At 50.7% G+C, this 21,850-nt stretch overlaps 1 protein-coding gene across 2 annotated transcripts; it reads left to right on the top strand.

The window, feature by feature from the left end:
- Positions 1-12,211: 12,211 nt before the first annotated feature.
- Positions 12,212-20,004, top strand: LTO1 (LTO1 maturation factor of ABCE1). Of its 2 annotated transcripts, XM_057725986.1 has the most exons (6): positions 12,212-12,358; positions 13,760-13,865; positions 15,028-15,098; positions 17,950-18,067; positions 18,412-18,518; positions 19,031-20,004. In XM_057725986.1, the coding sequence occupies exons 1-5, from the start codon at positions 12,309-12,311 to the stop codon at positions 18,478-18,480; spliced, it is 414 nt and encodes a 137-aa protein (XP_057581969.1). In that variant the 5' UTR covers positions 12,212-12,308; the 3' UTR covers positions 18,481-18,518; positions 19,031-20,004. The 2 variants fall into 2 exon arrangements, with proteins under 2 accessions (XP_057581969.1, XP_057581968.1); XM_057725985.1 differs by having other exon boundaries at positions 18,412-20,004.
- The last annotated feature ends 1,846 nt before the right edge of the window (positions 20,005-21,850 follow it).

Here is a 21,850-nt window from a genome sequence, read left to right as displayed (position 1 = left end):
TTTCAAAATTTTTATTGAAATATAGTTGATTTACAATGTTGTGCTAGTTTCAGGTGTACAGCAAAGTGATTCCGTTATACATACATACATAGCTATCTATTCTTTTTCCGATTCTTTTCCATTATAGGTTATTACACGATACTGACTTAGTTTCCACTGATCTTCTCAATAACATCATAAAGGCCATTTATGATGTGTGGGAAAAAAAAAAGATATTGAGTATAGTTCTCCGAGCTATACAGGAGGTTCTTGCTGTTTATCTATTTTATATATAGCGGTGTGTATATTTTAATCCCAAACCCCTACTTAATCCCCCTTTTCCCTTTTGGCAATCATAAGTTTGTTTTCTATGTCTGTGAGACTATTTCTGGCTTGTAAGATTCATTTGTGTCATATTTTAGATTCCACATATAAGTGATATCATATGGTTCTTGTCCTGACTTATTTCGTGTAGTGTGATCATCTCTAGGTCCATCCATGTGGCTGCAAATGGCATGATTTCATTTTTCTATGGCTGAGTAAAATAATATTCCATCATATGTACATATCACATCTTCCTTATCCATTCACCTGTTGATGGACACTTAGGTTGCTTCCATGTCTTGGCTGCTGTGAACAGTGCTGCTGTGAACATTGGGGTGCATCTGTCTTTTTGAATTAGAGTTTTCTCCAGATATACACCCTGGAGTGGGATCACTGGATCCTTTCATTATGGTACAGTTAGCAAACTAGTACATGTCTCCACATATGTTGCTGAGAATGAAGTCCGGATGAGAGAATGTAACCTGGACTTAGCCCATCTTTCCTAGCATGTAAGCCCCACGAGGCAGGTTTTAATGTTCACTCCCCACTGCACCCCTAGCCCCAGGACAGCCACAGCCTCACTGATGTGATGTCAGCCTGTGTCCCTCACAGAATCACACACTCTGGACCCGGCACTCCTGGGGAGGCAGGATCCGGGTCTTACCTAGCATCCTGCCTCCTGGAGGCGCTCACTCATGGGTGATGGAGGGAAAACCTAGGTAAGGAGGGCTCCTTTTTGGCCAGAGGAAGAAGAATTACTTCATCCTGAGGGCATGGAGGGTGGGTCACAGGGGGATTTGGAGCCCTAGGGTCCTGCGGGTTTCTTGGAAACTCCATCTGCTTTGGGGTGCAGAAGAGAATGAGGGGACATCATCCCAGGAGTTCTGTCTGCCAAACCTGCACCCCTTTCAGGCCACATGGGTGGGGGCGTGGTCTCTCTGCCGGTGGGGGGCTGATGGACAATTGGGGGGGTGGGGAAGGGGAGCCTGGTAAGGACACCTCACCAGCCACAGCTCTGACACCAGCGGCAGATCCCCTTGGTCCTTTCTAGGCCTTCACCATCCCCCCTGTAGAATGGGGATTGTTTCTGGGTGGTTGGATTCCACATGAGGTTCCTTTTAAAAGGTGTGTATTTAACTACACTGATAAAGATGCATGAGTTATTCTTGTGAAAAAGCAGATTCTATGGGCAAAGAAGAAGTCTGTCTTCCTCCTTCCCCAACCCCGCCCACCGTCCCACCCATCCTGGGCTGTGTGTGTTGCTACATACGGTTTTTAAAAATTAATTAATTAATTTATTTATTGGCTGCCTTGGGTCTTTGTTGCTGCTCGCGGGCTTTCTCTACTTGCAGAGAGTGGAGGCTACTCTTCATTGTGGTGCGTGGGCTTCTCATTGTGGTGGCTTCTCTTGTTGCAGAGCACGGGCTCTAGGCACACGGGCTTCAGTAGTTGTAGCATGTGGGCTCAATAGTTGTGGCTTGTGGGCTCTAGAACGCAGGCTCAGTAATTGTGGCGCACAGGCTTAGTTGCTCTGCGGCATGTGGAATCTTCCCAGACCAAGGATCGAACCCGGGTCCCCTGCATTGGCAGGCGGATTCTTAACCACTGTGCTACCAGGGAAGCCTCTACATAAGTTGTTGGTACCACCGCCATCCCAAGCCAGCGTTATCCCCTGTTGCACCCTCTCCTCTCCCTGCCCTCACCTCCCCCCTTCTCCCCATCCCCCTCATCCCTCCACCAGCCTCTCTGACCTTCTCAGGGTTCCTCCGACCTGACCACTCACCCTTAGGCTCTGCCTGGAGTGATCTTGCCCCTCACTCTAATGCAGACCTTCCTGACCATGCCAACTGAACTCGCCCGCCATAACCTCCACAGGATTCCATCCCATGCATGGGCTGCTCTTGGCACCATGGCCTGTGGAGGCACACAGCATGCTGACATGCTTTCCTCTTATCAGCAGGGCTCTAGAAACATCCTTGAACACGTCTCCATGCTCATCAGCAGGCATCTTCCCAGGGTGCTGTGTTCATTTCCTAGAGCTGCCATAACGAAGGACCACAAACCAGGAGATTGAAAGCACACAGATTTGTTGTCCTCCCCCAGTTCTGGAGGCCAGAGGTCTGAGACCAAGGTGTGGGCACAGCTCCGCTCCCTCCTGGGCTCTGGGGGAGGGGGGGTCCTTCCTGCCTTTTCCAGCTTCTGGGCTTGTGGCCGCGTCCCTCCAGCCTCTGCCTCATCTTCACGTGGCCTCCTCTTCTCCTCTGTGTGTCTCCTCTTGTGTGTCACGATATAACACTTGTCACTGGATTTAGGGCCGCGTGGGTAACCCAGGGTGTTCTCACCTCAAGATTCTTATACCTGCAAAGACACTTTTCCAACGAAGGTCACAGTCACAGGTTCTGGGGTTAGGACTTAAACATATCTTTTTGGGGCCATTATTCAACCCATGACAGATGGACAGACACATGTGGAATTGCTACGTTGGAAAGGGCAGGCCCATTTCAAACATTTCCAGAGGCTGCCAGACCGCATTCTCCAGGTTTCTATCCAGCGACAATTTTAACACCCACTTGGAAACAGAGTCGGACCCATCAGCACCCCCTGACCTCAATTTCCTTTAGGGGAGACTGAGAACCGGTGGTGATGGTGCCATGCCTAGAGTTCCACCCACTACGGACACCAACTCGGGCTTCCCCATACATGAGGGCGGGTGGGGCCTGGGGCAGGCTGGGGGCTGTGGGGGTCACCTCCTTCCTTGTTAGCTGTTCTGCCCACAGTCCCTGGGCCCCAGGTGGAGTGACTGATGCTGGAGCCTGGACCCCAGCACCACCCCCCGTGAGGAGTCTGAGACCTTGGGGGGTGGCCGAGCCCAGACTCAAATGGCCTGGCAGGGCAAAGCTCCAGGACAGGGGTGCACCCCTGGGGGACCTGGAAGGTGGGGCTCCGAAGCCCCTCTTCTCCCATCAGAAGTGTCACCTGTCACCTGGGCTACATTTTCTCCGGTATGTGATCTGAGGGCTCTAATCCAGCAGGAGCGGTGGGCCAGGCCCTCCCCACCCCCAACTAGTGGGGGCTGGGTTGGCAGGGGCTGAGTCTAGTTGTAACAGAGGTGGCTGCCCCTGGACCGGGCTGTGACATTTGCCTGTTAAAAGCCGCGTAGCCTTCCAGAGCCTCTGTGAGTAATGCTGATAAAGTCCATCCCCAAGGCTGCTTTTTAGAAGGACGGCGATAACCTAAGAAGAGGGGCTGACACACAGCGGGTCCTTATCGTCGCGATGGTGTCCTGGCTGGGGGAATGGATGCTCGGGGTGGGGGGGAAGAATGTTCCAGCACCCTTAGGAAGGCAGCGAGGAGGGGGTACCGAGCCCCGGCTGCAGGGCCCGAGTGTGGCGGGAGGCGGTCCGAAGCGCAATGGCGCCTCCCGGTGGCGGGTGCCCGAATTGCCCCGCGCGGCCTCAAGACCCGGAGGGGCGTGTCCCGGGCTCCCCATCCTGGGTCTCATCGGTGGTTGATCAACCACCGCCCACCCGCCCTCTTTCGCAGACAACCCCCGAGGGAGGCGGGAGATCCTCGGATCGTGGGCCCTGGGAGAGTGCGAAAGGAGAGGAGAGCTCCATCCCTTCTGCAACCCGACATTTAAAATGTATAATGTTTATGGTATTTATGGATTTAGCCTATTTCCTGAGTGCCAGATACTCATCCTCTTATCAGCCCTGCGAGGTGGGTATCAGTATTCCTCACATTGTACAGATGGGCAAACTGAAGCACAGGCGGGGGGGAATTCCACTAATGCCCAGGGGGTGAGACCCCATTTCAGATGCTGCAAAAGCTGGTTTCCTGGACCAGAACCAGCCACCGGAGCAGAGGAGGGAAGCAAAGGCTGTTGAGGGGTCTGCCCACCCTTCGTCGCCGGAGACCCCACTCTCGGCCTGACTGGGGTTCTTCTGGGTGCGGCCTTCCAGCTGGGGAGGAGTAGGGGGATGCCTGGAGGGGGAAGGGCTGCCATCAGAGGAGAGGAAGAAACCAGAGACGGGTCCCTGGCCAGAGGGGACCACAGCCCTCGGAGGCAGACATTGGAGGCCCAGAGCTGAGGCCCTTCTGAAGAAAGAAGGGGTGTCAGGCCCCTGGAGACACTCAAGAGCCTCCACACGCGGGTCATGAGTCTTACATGGCCCCTACAGGAGGGGATGGAGCAGAGCTGGGCTGTACCTTCACCCCTCACGTGGCCTTGGGAGGACCCCTCTCTCTCTGGAAGACTGGGCCAGGCCTGGGCTGGTCATGGCTTGGTCTGGGGCTCTACTTCCTCAACTACAGGCGTAGTACTGCTCTGAAGGGCTGTCTCCCATCCTGGCAAAAGATCTCTGAGCTCTGGAAAGAAAACCCTTTATCTGGTCACCCTCTCTTTCGGGATGACCCTGCAGGCCATGGGCAAACACAGCCATGGTGGCCTCTGGCCCCCTCCTCCCTCCAAGGCTGGGGGGAGGGCTGCTTCTCAGACACCCCCAGTCCCCTCATCTGTTGGGCATCTGCTCTGTGCTAGACCCTGTGCAGAGTAATCTCTGAGGTTTTGGTATCTGCTAACACTCAGATGTTCATATTGTCTTTTCAATCTTTATTTACTTTGAGAATCATGGTTTTGGAGAAACCGCTGTCTGGCCCATACTGGACTCTGCGTAAGTGGGAAATAGCTTTTCCCGGGTTAAGCCACAGAGACGGCGGGGGGTTTCTTTGTTACCACAGCCCAGCCTAGCCCAGCCTGACTAATACGAGGGTAAACAGTGGAAAGTCTCCTCTCCTACTTCCACGTCCCCCTCAGTGGAGGTCATGTGGCCACACCTCTGTGCTACTTTCTCCAAATCCTCTCTCCTCTGTCAGCATGCGGCTCCCCTGAGTCTGGCTTGGTGTTTAAGGAGGCAGGGAGTCTGGCCCTGCCTGCCCCGACTCTCCTTCCAAGAAAGGAAGTGGCAGTCGCTACCATTTTTCCTTCCTGCTCTGGGAAACGATGGTTCTGTCCCTGTGGATCCTGGAGTAGAGCTAGAAAGGTGAGTGATTAGGAGCTGGGGGGCTGGGGGAGCTGGGGGGCCCGGGGTCACACAGTCTGGCCCGCATCTCAGAGCTTGTCCTGCATGGCGCTGCCCTATGGCATTCAACCACCCAGGGGTCCCTTCTGCTTTGGGGGTGGCGGGGCAGACCTGACCCCTGCTGGCCAAGGCCCTTCTTTGAGGGTGGGTGTTCAGGGGACCCCTGCTTGTGGTCACTGGTCACAGCTCAGGCCCCCACCCCCACCCCAGGTCTCCTGCTTTGTGGCTGCCGAGGGTTCCTGGGGAGGCAGGTGGGAAATGGCCTTGGTGGGCAGGCTCCAGAGCGCCTCCTGCAGGAAAGGAGCAGAAGAGCACCCACCAGAAAGCCTGCAAGGGTCTCAACCCTTGGATTCTCCATCCCCTGCCCCAGGGGGTCAAACGTGGATGAAAGCCTGAAACATGCCTCTTTTCCCAATTGCCTTTTCACTTATGTAGGATGAATATAGAAAAACATGGAGGTTTGTTTCCTGGAAGTGAGTTGTCATTTAATGACTTCCTTTTAAGAAATTGAAATCCTTTTTCCCCCTGATTATGAAAAGCGATGTTACTTTGTGATAAAAAAAAAAAATTCAAACTCATAAAAACATATAAAGGAGAAAATAAGGATTACTCATAATCTCATCTCCTATCCTCCGGAGAGGAGCTCTGTAACTCTAAGACTTGGGTAGAATTAATCTGCACTAGGAAAGGGACCCTGTTCTTGAAGATTATTATTATTTTTTTAAAGTAGTTCTTTTTCTTAAAATTTAATTTAATTTATTTATTTTTGGCTGCATTGGGTCTTTGTTGCTGGATGTGTGCTTTCTCTAGTTGTGGAGAGTGGGCTTCTCATTGCGGCAGCCTTTCTAGTTGCGGAGCGTGGGATCTAGGTGCACAGGCTTCAGTAGTTGTGGTTCGAGGGCTCAGTCGTTGTGGCTCGAGGGCTTAGTTGCTCCTCGGCACGTGGGATCTTCCTAGACCAGCATCCGAACCAGCAGTGTCCCCTGCATTGGCAGGTGGCTTCTTAACCACTGCGCCACCAGGGAAGTCCCTAAAGTAGTTCTTTTTATTTTATTTTATTTTATTTGGCCGCATGCAGCATGCGGGATCTCAGTTCCCCAATCAGAAATCAAACCCATGCCCTCTGCAGTGGAAGCTCAGAGTCCTAACCACTGGATCGCCAGGAAAGTCCTTCCTGCAGATTATTTTTGAACATATATTAAGACCGGTCAATAGGCTTGCAGGTTTCTTCTGCAACCATGATAGAAGCAAATGACACATTTTGTTTTTACCTTGGTTTTTTTGTCCTAATAAAATGAATGTGTTTCCAGGTCAAGCGCTATAGAGCTACGGATCACATTTGGTTTGGTTAGTTTTGGAGGCTGGCCAGTATTTTATGTGAATATAAAATTTAAAAAAAAATCAACTCCAATAAGTCAGCCCTTTCTAATAAACTTTGATGAAGTTTGTTTTTCATTTTAATTATATCCACCTGGTTCTCTTTGAATTTGAACAAGAATATACAAAACATTTCTTTTTTATAAAAAATAAAAAAATAAAATAGGTAACTAATAAGAACCTACTGTATAGCACAGGGAACTCTACTCAATACTCTGTAATTGCCTATATGGGAAAAGAATCTAAAAAAGAGTGAGGGCTTCCCTGTGGTGCAATAGTTAAGAACCTGTCTGCCAATGCAGGGGACATGGGTTCGAGCCCTGAGCCGGGAGGATCCCACATGCCGTAGAGCAACTAAGGCTGTGCGCCACAGCTACTGAGCCTGTGCTCTAGAGCCCCCAGCCACAACTATTGAGCCCATGTGCCACAACTACTGAAGCCTGCACACCTAGAGCCTGTGTTACACAACAAGAGAGAAGCCACCACAATGAGAAGCCTGCACACTGCAACGAAGAGTAGCCCCCTCTCGCCACAACTAGAGAAAGCCTGTGTGCAGCAATGAAGACCCAATGCAGCCAATAAATAAATAAATAAATAAATTTAAAAAAGAGTGGTTGTATGTATATGTATAACTGATTCACTTTGCTGTACACAACTAACACAACGTTGTAAATCAACTACACTCCAATAAAAATTTTAAAAAAATTATGACAAACCTAAAAAAATTTTTTTAATTTCTATTTTTAAAAAAATTTTATTGAAGTATACTTGATTTACAATGTTGTGTTAATATCTTCTGTACAGCAAAGTGACTCAGTTATACACACATGTATTCTTTTTCATATTCTTTTCCATTAAAAACTTTTCTATTTTTAAAAGTGTGTTTATTTGTTAATATGGTAGATCCCTGGGAGTTGGTTATACCATCTCCTTTATATCTTTTGTTATAAATTAAGTATTTAATATTAGTGTTTTGAAACCACTAGAATAAGTGCAACCAAGGCAGCTTTCAGAGGAAACTAAAAATTGAAGCTTAGAAAGTGCTGTACCTTTGAAAACCTTTTTAGATAGTTTTCATTGTACCCATACTAACCATTTCTTACTCCAGTCAAGTAGATGGAGACATTTCAGTTCCTAAGATAAACGCAGGCAAATATCACGACGTTTTCTCAAAAACTAACATAACGAGGAGAGAGATTAACGCAGATTTTTCCTGCCTACTTTTTACAGGTTCAGTTGGTAATCCGGACACCAAATTTGAAGTTTAGTTAAGGATTTTGAAATAAATTATATGTGAACTTTAAAACGTAGCCTTTTTCTACTTTCAAGGCCCTCGTTTTAAAGTCTGGTGCTTATTGGAAAAGGAAGCAATTTCAGAATCCAGTATTGAAAATCCAAGATAACATAATCAAACGCTTATCCTTCAATGTGAAGACCATCTGTGTTTAAAACAATATTTTACGAACACAACTTGGGAAACAAATGTGGCAGGGATGGGTGGGGAGTATCCCTCTAAAGCTTTAATTTTCAAACTAATAGTTTGAAATGAATAATGTTGATTTTTTAAAAAGATTATACATGCTACAAACTTTTTTAAAGCTTGAAATTGATCGGTGCTCTTCAGTACAAGTCTTTATACCCGCGAGTTTTACCTTCTAATTGATCTCTCTCTTTTTTTTAAATCTCATCACATATGTTTCCCTATGCCAAGAGATGTAGCTTGTTTTATTTTCTTTCAGCTGATAAGATTTATGCTTAAGACATGTGTTTTATGTGTGTGATAATAAGACAACAGTTTCCTTATTTGGGACATGTTTGTACAATAATACAATGTGAAGTGGGCGGGGGGAAAGGATATAAACTTGTACATATATAAAGATTATTTTCCTGTGGAAATTCAAAGGAAAAAATGTCACAAAATTAGCAAAAATGAATCGGTGGCTAGAGTGGTGGGAGAGTGGATTTGTTTGCTTGTTTTGCTCTTTTTCCTACATTCCAAATGTTTTGCGATTTCATTTGCTTCCAGGAAAAAAAAAAGCTAAAAATAAAAAGACATTTAAAGGACAAAATAATACAAAGTCTGTTTCATCTTCCCAAAATATATTTTATTGGACTTTTTTATTCTTATAAAAGTAACTTGTGTTCACTGTGTGAACATGGAGTACTTAGAAAAAATATAAAAGGAAATTTAAAAACTACTGTCATTCCAAAATCTAGATATAATCACTGCTGACATTTTGGTGTACTTACTTTAGTCTTTTTAAAAGCATAATTGTTTAATGTCATTGGAATTGGAGTATATGTGAGTTTTTTCTTTCTTTTGTTCCCTTTTGTTTCAATTTTTTTGATTTTTTAATTGAAGCTTAGTTGATTTACCATATGGTGTTAGTTTCAGGTGTACCAGAGGTTTTTCCTTTTTCCTTAAACACCACGAGCCTTCTCCGTGACATTACTCTTGTTTCAAATGTTCTTCTTGGCGGTTGCTTAAGAGTCTTCAGCATGAGTGTCCTACCATACATGTACCGTCATAAGCGGGTTTCTCTTTCTGGCGTTTACAGATCACGCTATCGTGCTGCACTGGACAGCGCTGCACAAAAAAGTTTCACTTTTCTCTGTTCATTTCCTTGCGCTGAAGTCCTAGAAGTGAAATTACTAGGTGGAAGGGTAAAAACATTTAAAACGACCTTCCTATCTTTCCAAACTGCTGGACCAAAAGGTAGCTTCAACTTAGGCATCCTTGGGCATTGATAATATCTTCGTTCTAAACAAGACGATTTTTTTTTTTACGATTTTAAAAAGGTAGAAAATGCAGCTTGTTCTTTCAATTCACATTCTTTTACTAATAGTAAGTCTGTCTTTGCTCTGTTTTCGTTTGCCAGTCAGTTGTTCTTTTCTGTGAATCATGTATCCAAGTCCTTGGCCCACTTTTTTCCTTGTTAAGATGCATTTATTTCTTATCCATTTTATTTCTTATTTATTTATTTTTTACTCTCCCAGCCACACATTTAAAAAGGTGTCACAATTTACAACTTTTTATGTTGTGTATCCATTAACAAATTATTGTAGTTACAGTTATTTCTGCTACTAAAATATAGTGTATTTTACTACTTTCACTATAGCTATTTTACTACTTTGTCTGTTCATCTTCAGGCTATATCTATAAGTGATTACCCCACCACCATGACATTAGATTATTCTGAATTTAACTATACATTTACTTTGCCTGTGAGATTTATATTGTCATATTTTTTCCTGTTACTAATTAGTGCCCTTTTGTTTCACCTTAAAGAAGTCCCTTTACCATTTGTTGTAAGGCTGGTCTAGTGCTGATGAACTCCTTCAACTTTTGCTTATCTAGAAAACTTTATTTCTCCTTAAATTCTGAAGGACAGCGTTTCCAAGTAGAGTATTCCTGGTTGGCAGGTTTTGTTTTGTTTTTTTCTTTCAGCACATTGAATATTCTTATCCATTTTAATAAGTTCTTTATAAACCAGAAATATTATTCCTTTAGTTATAACATTTATGACCAATATATCCCCGGATTGTTCTTTGGTTTTTAATTTTGTTCATTACCACGTTTGGGCATGCATAAATTTGCATTGGCTTTTCCCTTCGTGATTTCCTCTGTAGGTTTTCATGTGTTAAAAATGCATCTCCATACTTACCTGAATGTTCCACCTAAATTTTTTTAAATGTCTTTTTTTTTTTGGTCTTTAATTCATTTGGAACTATTTTGATGACTAGTATGAGATGTACGTGGAACTTGACTTTTCCCAAACCACAAATTTTCCCATTTTAGTGACTGATGAATATCCTCTTTCCCCATTAATTTGTGGTGCTTTTCAGCATGTGAGAAGGTTTTACATTTCCTAGAGTCCCCTTCCAGGCCATTCCACCCTTATTTCATTCATCTGTCTCTTCTTGAACCGATATGCTACAATATTTTTATGGAGACTTTTTTTTCATATATCAAGTCCTTTGTATCATTCTCTCTTTCAAAAACATCTTAGTTATTCTTATCAATTTATTCATCCAGATGAAATTTAGAATCTGACACATTTCCCCCAGATCGTGTGGAAACTGATTGGTATTGCATTTCTTCCCATCCAGGGTGGTGGTATAGCTGCAGTTTTCTTCATATAGGTAGTGCTCAAATCTTGTTATTTCTAAGAAATTTGTTGTGACCAGGGTATCGTGGATTTCCCCAATCATCTCTGCTCAGGCTTCTACTAATTATTGTTAGAATAAGAGAAAGCAAGTGTTTATTTTTTATTTTTTTAAATTTTTTGGTGATTCTACTTGCTGAACTCTATTATGAATTCTGAGAGTATCTTAAATGCTTATTTTGGGAATTCTAGATGGACCATCACACCTACATAAAACGGCACTTTGTTGTCTTTTTCTTTTTCAATAGTTAGACTTTTTGCTCAATTTTATTGCATTGGTTAGGCCTCCTAGATGCGTTCAATGGGCACGTGATAAAGGCATTCTTGTTTTACTCCCAATTTTAATGGGAACTCTTTTGGTATTTCATATCCATGTTCTCTTGTGGTTCTCTTTTAAAAATCGTGTTCAGGAAGCATCTGTCACAGACGTGACAAATGGGAGGACTAAAGCTAGAAGCTCTTTTGTAAAGGGGGGGATGCCTCCAGCTGGAGTGAGGGCACCAGGGACTCTTAATTACAAACACTTCTCTGCTGATTCTTGACTCCCTGCGTGAATTATGAATTACTCTGCTCTGGCTTTAAAAACAAACAACCGCAAGGATAAAAACACAAAACCTTTTTATTTCCAGTTTTCAAAGAACGGATGCCAACATTTATAATGCCTTTCCCAGCGAGTGTTGGGGCGGCCAGGCTGTTTCCCTGTCACCTGCTGTTGTTTCAGATTCCCTGGGGTCGGGTCAGCCCTGCTGTTTCTTGAACAAAGGCCTGCAGTCCATGGATTTGGTGGCATTTTAGGCGGGGGTCTCAAGTCTGACGTCGTCCTGGAGGATGGCCCCTGGCTGTGGGTCGGGGTCGGCGGGGGACCGGCCCACTCTCCTCTGGGTGCTGTCTCCACCCCCGGAATTGCCCTGCCTGGGACTCTTCCCCCTCAAAACCGCATGGGCAGAGAGCCTCCTTGCCGGAGCCTCGGGGGCTGTTGGTTCTTTGCTAACTTTTCCAGTTTCTTCCCTGGTCCTTTTCGAGCCGCTTCCGGCGGTTCGGCTGCATCTGCTCGGTTTTGTGACAATGAGATTACAAGTCACCCGCACGCGGCCAGGAGGATGCTCCAGGCAGGGGACCCACCCGCCCCAGGCTGCAGCCAGGGGGCGGGGCGAAGGGGCCCTCGGGGCGGGACCATGTCCCGGCCCAGCTCCGCCCAGCTCCGCCGCCGCGGCGCACGCGCCCTGGCCCCGTGCCGGCGCGTGCTGAGCCCTCCCGCGTGCCGTCCTTACCCGGCCTGCACCGCGCAGCCGCCCCCGGAAGTGGACTTCGGCTCCCCAGAAGCTGGGCGTCTGTGCCCGAAACTCGCGGGTTCGCGGCCGTAGTGGGGCCGGCTGCAGCCATGGCCGGGAGTCAGGACCTGTTCGACGCCGTCGTGATGGCGGATGAGAGGTGGGTGGCGGGCCGGGGCCGGGGCCGGGGCCGGGCCGGGGGCCCCCCACCCGGGCAGGTCCCCTCTCAGCCTCTGGGGCCCTGAAGGCAGCTGGCGCCGGGAGGGCCCGAGATGCTGTTGCTGTTGCTTCACTCGCCGGCCTCTCGGGCGAGCGCCACGTGCCCAGCTGCTCGCGGCAGACCCGCCTCCCCCCACCCCCCTGACCCGGGTCTGCCTTACGCATCTGCTCGGCCTGATGCCTGCCTCTCTCCAGGGACGCCCCTTCCGCGGCTGGGACGGACCTTTGCCATCTGGGCCGCTGCCCGTTCTCCTTGTTCCTCAGTGGGAGGACGTACGGCAGCATTCACGGAGGCGCTCATAAATATGTCAGACGTCATCCTTTTCCCTCCTGAGCCCCTCCGGGGAGCGCCCAGGCCTGTGACAGGCGCGAGCTGCTGGCTGCTTTGTGGCTGTCTTCCAGTGCCCGGCCCACTTGAGACATCCATAGATGTCAGCTAAGAAAGAGAGCGAGCAGTGGAGAGTCAGTCGCTGGCGTTTCTGTGGAGCTCCCTGTGAATGGGACGCTGAGCTGAGCGTGGTACCCCTGTTATCAGTTTTAGCCCTACTTGGGAAGTAGATCCTACCCTTCCCTGTCTTTCAGGTGAGGAGGCAAGGTCACTCCCAGGGCCACACAGCCAGTAGGTGGGAGCTGTCCACTGGGCCTCACTGGCGGGTGGTGGGGGGGGGCGGGAGATGGAGGGATGCGGCTCTAACAAACTGCCTTCACTTTGGTGACTGCAGGTTACAAGGGTGCCAGTTCCACTGACGGGCCCTCAAAGTCAGAGCCTTTATTCTCCTGCAGGCCCCACGGTCATGGCACATTTTGTGATGACCTGATGGCATTTCTCCCTGCTCGGTCTCCTTGAGATGTGATGGAGTTTTTTGTTTGTTTTGTTTTTGTAGCAGTTGCCCCAGCAGTCTTAGCTTACAGTCTCGCAGAACTGGGGCTCGATGACCCGGCTGTGGACTAGCCACCGGGGAGATTTCAAAGAGCAGATTCCTGGGCCTTACTCCAGACTTACTGAATACGAGGGGTGAGGCCCCCTGAATTTGTATCTTTGGAATCTTCCTCTGTGTTTCTGATATCCTGCCAGGTTTGGGAATCGTCAATTTAGCCCACCATTCCTCTTTGTAGAAGAGGCAAATTGGGCTTCCAGAAGTACAACGACTTGCCAGAGGAGAGGCATAGGGAGGGGTGGAGCTGAGGTTGGAACTCAAGTTTTCTGGCCTAAATTCTGTTCTTTTTCTACGATACTAGGTCTTGACTTGCTGGGTCTGGGTAATGTGGAAGAGGAAAGTTTCTGCAGGAAGAGCGCTCTTTCTCCTGTTTATTTGCTCAAAGTTCCTCTTCTCTGTTGCAGGTTCCACGGGGAAGGGTATCAGGAAGGCTATGAAGAAGGAAGTAACCTGGGTATGATGGAAGGACGACAGCACGGCACATTGCATGGAGCTAAAATTGGATCCGAGGTAAGTGGGGACCCCCCTCCCCCCACACACACACACTTAGAAAGGAATCCGTTCCTTTTACCCTTGACAATTTGCCTTGAGGGTCAGTGTGATTGAGCCGCCACTTCAGGCCTCTTAGGGTGGCGGTAGGCTAGATAGAACGCTGATGGAGAAATAGTCCCGGGCCGGAACCTGCAGAGCATGCTGCTGTGTGGAGATGATGAAGGCGGCTGGGCTAGAGAAAGAGAAGACAAGTCCGCCCTTACCTTGCTGACGTCGAGTGTTGTGGTCCTGTCCGGTGTCTTAAGCCAGCTGAATCCCCCCCCACCAGAGAGTGAGCACCCTGTGTCATGTGAAAATATGTCATTTATATTTATGTTGAAATTCCGTAAAATCCCTGGTTTTCCTTTGCTCCTGCCCTTCGTCCTGGATGGGCCCTTACTTCTGGATAACTGGCCATGAACAGCAACATCTGAGGCCGTCAGGACTGTATTAAGTGTCTGTGGCTGCGAAACGAATCAGCACAAAACGCATGGGGTTAAGACACCCAGTGTTTATGATTTCACGTGGATTCTGAGGGTCTGTGGTCCCAGAACAGCTGAGCCAGGTGTTCTGGAGCAGCTGATCCGCGTGGTTCTGGCCTGGGGTCTCTTGATGCTGGAGTTGAGAGTCTACCATCCTGCAGTCACTTGAAGGCTTGCCAGGGCCGGAGGAGCCACTTCTCAGGTGGCTGCTCCCACGGCTGTCCTCTCCACGTGGGCCTCTCTGTAGGGCTGCTTGAGTGTCCTTGAGACATTGTGTGGGTGATGCAGGTCGGCAGGGCAGAGGTGACATTGCCTGCTAATGCCCAGATTCAGAGGTCACGTGCTGCCGCTTCCTGTGTGTTCTCCTGCTCATCAAGGCCGCCCCAGTCCAGTCAGGGGAGAGCACAGGGCATGAATACCGGGGGGCGGGGAGCTGGGGTCCAGTGGGGCCACCTCGGAGGCTGGCTGCCCCACTGGTGACTTGACCTCCAACTCCTGTAGCCTGGTGCCCAGCGGGTGCTTCCAGAACAGCAAGAGAAGAAGCAACACTGCCCTCTGTACCCTGCCCGCCCCCACCTTTTGTTTTGAGAGGTTGATATTTAGATCAAGTATGGCTGTTGGCTACTCATTTTACTCTTGAATGTTCCGTAAATTCACAGATTGGCTGCTACCAAGGGTTTGCATTTGCTTGGAGATGCCTCCTGCATGAGTGCTCCACAGAGAAAGACAGGTAAAGCCGAGCCTTCTTTCTTCTCTGGTGTCTGGACGGGGAGTCCCGGCTGTGTAGCTCGCTCTGCCCCAGTGTCAGTCTTCTCACCTTTAAGACGGAGAAATGACCAGGCCGAACCTGGATGCTGTTATGAGGTTTACAGGAAGTGGTAACTAGAAAGTGCCAGGCACGTTCCGGGTGTTGGATGAACATGTGTTGTCATGACTCCTCAGCTGTCCTCGGATCCGCCTGCCTTTTCCCCGGGGGCCTTAGGGCATTAAGTGGCTTTTAGTTACCCTGCCCGTCAAACCATATTGGAAGTGATTGTATCATCTTGTTTGTCTTTCCCCTGAGCTTCTAATAAACAGAGCACAGTAGTCTTGGTATGGTAGGGCTCAGAAATGGTTACTCCATTGTCACTGGATTTTTTAATGTAGCTGAACGGTCTGTTAATGTATTGACCCGTTTCACGTATTCCACACGTGTCAGGTGCCTGGAAGCACTAATAACCGTTAGCTGTTATTTGTAGTGTTTGTAGCCTTTTGAACCTGCTCTTACTGGGTGCCGCACGGGGACCCTCTCCCCCACCCCCACACCCTGGGCTTCACTTTTAAGCTGGGAATGCACCCTTATGTGAAAGGCCGTCCTACTGCCCCTGGGAGCCGACACTGGGCTTTGGTGGCTGTGCTGTGTCGTTCGATGCCCAGTGGCTTTGCCTGGCCTGGGAGGGGCGCCAGGAGAATGGGTAACAGAGCCGGGAAGCTGGCATTCCCCTGTCCGTGTGACTTGTCGTCTTACTTGGAATGTTCTGAATTTCTAGAATTTGGGCCACTGCCATATTCACTTGTCAGAGCAGGGATGCTCAAGACAGAGTCCGGGTGGCTCTGGGGTCGCCTGCTCTCTGACTTGTCCTGTTGCTGAGCAAGTGGGAGGTGACCAGATTCCTCCATCAGCCAAGGGCTACTTTGGGGAGATTTTCCTCTGAGGACTCAGCGACAGTGGTAGGGTAGCCGGCGATCCAGTTGGGATAGTGGTTGGCAGCCCGGGGCGCCCCTGGGTGGCGGTCAGAGCTGAGCGTGGCTCCCCACTCCCCGTCCACGAAGGCGGGCGTGGGGCACATGGTCTTGGGAGTCTCCAGCAGCCTTCCCTTCTCCCTGCACTGGCATCTGCGGCTCCTGGAGGGTGCTGCACTGGGCGTGGAGGGTCCCACACTGGGTGCTGCCAACCCACGCTCCAGGGCAGGGGGTCCCTCCCTTCCTGAAGCCATGCCCCCAGTGTGTCCATCAGAGGGGGGACCACGTGGGTTGGCTTGGGGCTGGTGGAAGCCCCATGGCCCGCCACTGCGCCATCCCCACCCCACCCGCAGTGCCCAGGGAGGGGGTCTCTTTGAAACACAACCTAAATCCCTTTATCTTAGAGCAGTGGTTTTTGGATTTTCTAGGTTTGTACAGTTTTTAAAAAAATGCTAGAAGGCGGACAGAGGGTCTTCTTCATCATGTTTCAAGTCAGGATGTTAAAAGAGACACACCTGCCATGTGTGTTATCATTCAGTGAAATAAGCGGCTTTTAACACCAGAGAGACCACGTGAGAGCGGTATCTCAGCCTGAAGGATGGGGCTTTCCCATCAGGTGACCCAGCCTGAGAGGCTCCTCTGTCCCTTCCGCAGCCTGGTGCAGCCTCACGCGGGCCGGTGCTCAGTCAGGGCTGAGCCGCTTGTCCTGCTGCCAGCCGTGCGCGGGTTGCACCGTCCTGAAGTGTGCTGGCTCTGACCGGGCAACGGGCTGGATGTGTCCGGAGTGGCATCACTGCCCGGGGAAGGAGGGCAGGCCCCGCGTTGCCTGCAGAGTTGGGAGTGGGCAGTAGGCTTCACATCGTGGCAGGTACAGCTGTTTCCCGAGCATGGGCCTCTGCCTTCCAGCTCCCTGGAAACCAAGTGCTTTGTTGCTTTAATTAACTCACTTTGACTTTTCGCAGTTTTGTCTTTTCTCTGAGAGTCGGCCATCATAGTTCTTCTAAACTGGTTTAAAAACAGCGAACGTGAGCAGGTCCTGGTCACTTTGAGTGGCTGTTGCTTCACCCTAAGGATGAGTCCTTCAGGATTCCCCGGGGACCAGATATCCAGCATGCTCCCGGCGCCGTGGTGGTCAGATGGGGTCTGGGGGCGGTGGCCTGCAGGATCGCTTGCCCATGACCCAGAGGGCACCCACCCTCCCAAAGCAAGCGAGGAGGCTGACGTTTATCTCGCCCCTGCTCTGTCGCAGGTTTTGGGCTTTTTCCTCCTGAGAGCCCGGGCAGGGGCCGTGAAGGCCCCATTTTACAGATGAGGCCCCAGAGGCTCAGAGATGGTGGGGTGGTGGGGCTGCAGGCCAAGCTCCTCGACGTCCTCGGAGAGGGAGCCGGACTCAGACACCAGACCCTGGTCTCCGCCCTGTGGACAGAGGGGGCTTATGGGTTTACCTGCTGGTAGACTCCCGGAGGCTGTGGACGTGGAGATTCCAGATTCCGGAAGATGCCCAGATCCGGGGCAGGCGTGGCTGCACCCGGCGCTCTTTCCCGTGTGGTTCTGTCTGCTCCGGGCTCAGGCCTGGGGCTCGTGGTTGGCCTGCTTGTCAGTGCTGCCTTGGCTGCTGGGCTGGGATCGAGCTGCCCCTGTGAGGTCGCCTGCGCTTGCCGTCGGGGCGCGGGCCTGGACGGACGGACGTTGCCCGGTGAATAAGGGTTGTGGGTGTCATGAGAGTTAGTCACCAACTCCTGGAGCCAGGCGTGCCCAGCGCCTCCACCTTACAGCGAGTGAGCGGGCGGCACCGGTGTCCCATAAGCTGAGCCTGTCGTCTGCAAAGGACTCAAAGTCTTTATTTCTGTGCTTTACAGCAAAAAGATGAAGGTCTTAGAATCCTTGATTGGAATGATTCAGAAATTCCCTTATGATGACCCAACTTATGATAAACTTCATGAAGACCTAGACAGAATAAGAGGGAAATTTAAGCAGGTTTGTGTCCTGTGTGTTTTTTGTTTTTGTTTTTTTTTCCCAAGATTTGTAAATCCAAATTTATTTATTGTAGTACTGTGTGTTTCTTTTTGATCGGGGTACCTTTCTCCGATGTTGTTGGGGTGGCCCCAGGGGCTCACTTTGCTACTGGTTTGGGGGCTGCCTGTGTCATTTAAATGGTCAGTGAAGCACATCACTGTGTGTCTCGATGTCAGGAAGCCGAGGACTGTCTAGGGGGCAGGTGGGAGAACTTGTGGAAGGGTGATGACCTAGGTGAGCAGAGCTGCAGTTGGAGACGGTTCTGTTCTAATTTAAAAAGCCCTGTTTTTCTTTTGTGTTCTCAGCTTTGTTCGTTGCTAAACGTTCAGCCCGACTTTAAAATCAGTGCGGAAGGTTCTGGACTTTCATTTTGAGGATGACAGACGAACAAAGACAACATTAAGGAACAGATGTTCGTATGTTAAGTGTTTACAAATGTGGTTAAAGGCAAAACAGTGGTGGAATAGTCATTGTTTTGCAGGGAGGGTTCCAGTTTGGCGGGTGAAAGGGCTTCCTTCCCCTGAGGTCTGCCTGTGTCGCCTCGGTGCGCCCGCGGAGCCCCCCCCCCCCAACAAGCCCGCCCTTTGTTGGGCCCTGTCTGCTCTGCAGTCTGAGGGTGGCCCTGGCGGAGCCCTGGCAGGGCTGCTCGTCTCTGGTCCAGGGGCCAGGCTGCTGGCTCATGGGCTCCCGCCACCTGGCAGGCCTGGCTGGATCTAGACTCAGGTTAGCTCTGGACAGGATAACCACTTCCCCTTACCCCCTGGGCTTTGGTCAGGGCTCAGAGGGACAGTTTTTTGATAACAGAGCCACAGGGTTGACATGAAGCAGGTCAGTGGGAAGGAGTGATGGGTACTGTGACATTTATTGACCTTTGAGATGCACCAGCGCTGTGACTTGCTTCCTGTGTTTTTTTGGTCCCTGCAGGAACCCACGAGGTGGGCGTTGTTGCCATTTTATAGATGAGGAAACTGAGGCCCAAGTGCCTGCCTGGTCCAAGGGCAGTGGGTGGTAGAGCTGGGCCTCTGACCCCGTCTCCTGGTGCTGGCTCTGCAATGTGCACTGGCACCCATGGGCTTGGGGTCCCTGCCCCGCTGTGCTCTGGGGAGCCCTGGGGCGTCTGGCTGAGAGGAGGAGAGACCAGCCCTGTCCCCAGGGACCGGGAATGCCCTTTGTGTGTCCCCGGGTGGGTGGGGCTCTGCAGCATGAGAAACGGTCAAGGGGAGGAGATTTTAAGGCCACTGTTCTATGTGCAGAAGCTTTGGGTCCTTACTGTATCTTTCCTTTTTGTGTGAGTTCTTCCGTCTTCTGCCCAGACTTGTCTGTATGTGGTGAGGTCCCGGCAGGCCAGGCGTTTCTCTGCCGCGCACGTCCAGGCCTCTTGGGCATTGCGGCCCCAGGCCTCTCCCCACCCACTCCTGGCCCAGGGAGCAGGTCTGGAAGCTGGGAGTAAGATGAGCCCAGGGTAGCTGTGAGTCTGCTCAAGGTTTAAAATCATTCCAGAGCGTCTGGGTAAACGGTGCTCCCCTGGTAGCTGCTGGGGGTCCCTGTGGGGTCTGGGACACTGGCCCTCACCGCGTGCCGAAGAGGGAGAAACGGCTTCTGGTTGTTGGAGGACAAGACGTGGGCTTTATCCTGCTCAGCTGTCTTATGTGTCTCGCTGTGTGTTCCGCCTGCAGCCCCACCAGCTCGCGGGGGCCAGGGCTGGGCGCACGGCCTCAGATGCGCCTTCATCACCGGGACCAGCCACACTCATCTCTGGCCGGTGGGATGGAGGGGCTTTTGTTGTGTTCCTGGGTAGATTTTTCTGTTTCCTAAGCTGCCTGTTTGGATAATGTATTATTTTTATAATTGGGGAAAAAAATAAATGGCATATTTTAAAACAAAAGGCCACCTGGGACAATTTTTGATGCGACATCTAGCAAAGTCATTCCTTCCTCCATCATATTTGGGGTTGAGCTGCCAGGGTCGCACAGGGCAGCCTTCTGTTGCATTTGTGTCCACGTGTTTCATTAATATATGTGGAGAAGACAGTGCCCTGTGATGTTCAGGAAAGGGTTGGGTCCTGCTGCCCCTGGCCAGCCACCTGCCCGTGTTCATCACTGGCCTCTCCTGCCCCAGACCTCCCCCTTCCTCTCCCTCTGCCCCTCTTTCCCTCTCTCCTCTCAGCCTCTCCCATGCCAGGTGTCACCCAGAGCAGCCGTCAGCCACTTCCTCTCCCCCATCACGCGGGGTGAAGTTGCCTCATTAGTCATCTTCAGGGCCCCTGGACACTGGACCTGACCTTTGCTGGCCTGGCTCCTTCCTGGAAGACGAGACCCGGTTTCCAGGACCCCTTGGTCACCCAGGGCAGACGCCTGGATTACGGTGCAAACAGAGCCCCCATTCCTGTCACCCCCACTCCGTCCCCGTGATGCCGCCTCCAGCTGTGGGGTCCGGAGAGCTTGCTCTTCTTCTGGCTGAGATGGTGGAGGACACCTGGGGCTTCTGGGAAAGGTTACATCACCCTTGAGAGAGATGGTATCTCTTCAGGAAGTTGTCCTTTGGGGATGTGACACCTAGAATCAAGAGAGGCAGCTTGCAAGCTGCTATGGGTGAAGCCACAGCTTGGGCATGGCAGAGCCGGGCTGGAGAGGACCTGGCCAGAGGACATCGCTGAGCAGCTGTGCGACCAGCCCCCGAGGCGCTCTGCTTGCTGACTGCGCCGTAGGAGCTGAGGATGCCGTGGTTCAAGGCCACCTCGGTAGGCTTTCCACTGTTTGCAGGCACAGGGGTCCTGCGCCACCCCCATCGCATCCCATCCCATCCCTTCCTGTCCACCTCGTCCTGTTGGATGTTAACCCTTGTTGGATTTCACCGCTTTCTGGGAGCTCATAGATTTCCCAAGGCTTTGACGTACTCACTCTTCCCTGTCGGAAACTCCTAGCATGTTCTGTGCCATGTTGTTCGTCAGCCAGGGCTGCCACAGCCAGTGCCACATGCTGGGGGCCTTCAGCAGCAGGCGTTTCTTCCTCCCGGGCTGGAGGCTGTGGGCAGGGTGTGGGCAGGGCTGAGTCCTCCCGAGGCCTCTCTCCTCAGCGTGTAGAAGGCTGTCTCCTCCCTGTGTCCTCACAGGGTCGTCCCTCTGCGTGTGTCTGTGTCCTGACCTCTTCTTATAAGGACACCAGTCCTATGGGATTAGGGCCCACCCTGGTTACCGTCTTGTACCTTAATTACCTCTTTAAAGATCACATTTCCAAATACAATCACATTCTGAGGTCCTGGGGTCAGGACTCCAGCATGAATTTGGGGGGCGGGGTTCAGCCTATAATGACCACCCTGTCTGGCTGCCTGAACTTAACTTGGGGGAGAGGAAGCCCATTTCACTTAAGAGTTGAAGTTACTTCATTTTATTTTTCTAGAACGTTCGTTATTGGGAATCAGCAGATGGGTCAGTCCTGCACCTGGACTTACCACTTTGGAGCTACGTGGTAGGTGGTGGGAGGTGGACAGCAGGCCAGAGCGCGGTCCCGGGCGCTTCCTGTGACCTCATCTCATCGTTTGCTCTGCCTGGTGGCGAGAAAGGAATGAAGTGGTTTGGAGGAAGGGATAAGTCTTATTTACCTGGTGGCTGCTCGTGGCCGCCTTGACCTTCCTCAGGTCACTGGAGGGTCCACAAAAGCCTGTGAGGTGGGGCCACAGCACCCCCCCTGCCTTCCCCCCTGCCCCCCGGCAGATGGGGGTTCGGGGTGCCCAGTTGAGTTGAGT

This window comes from Hippopotamus amphibius, chromosome 3 (assembly GCF_030028045.1).
Source record: "Hippopotamus amphibius kiboko isolate mHipAmp2 chromosome 3, mHipAmp2.hap2, whole genome shotgun sequence".
NCBI lineage: Eukaryota > Metazoa > Chordata > Mammalia > Artiodactyla > Hippopotamidae > Hippopotamus > Hippopotamus amphibius.
The sequence above is the reverse complement of the archived record's forward strand: the minus strand, read 5'-3'. Positions and strand labels throughout refer to the sequence as shown.

Coding starts and splice junctions, on each gene's coding strand:
- LTO1 (XM_057725986.1), top strand. CDS start 12,309: ATGGCCGGGAGTCAGGACCTGTTCGACGCCGTCGTGATGGCGGATGAG. Junction 12,359..13,759: donor GTCGTGATGGCGGATGAGAG/GTGGGTGGCGGG, acceptor TCTCTGTTGCAG/GTTCCACGGGGAAGGGTATC. Junction 15,099..17,949: donor TGCTCCACAGAGAAAGACAG/GTAAAGCCGAGC, acceptor TGTGCTTTACAG/CAAAAAGATGAAGGTCTTAG.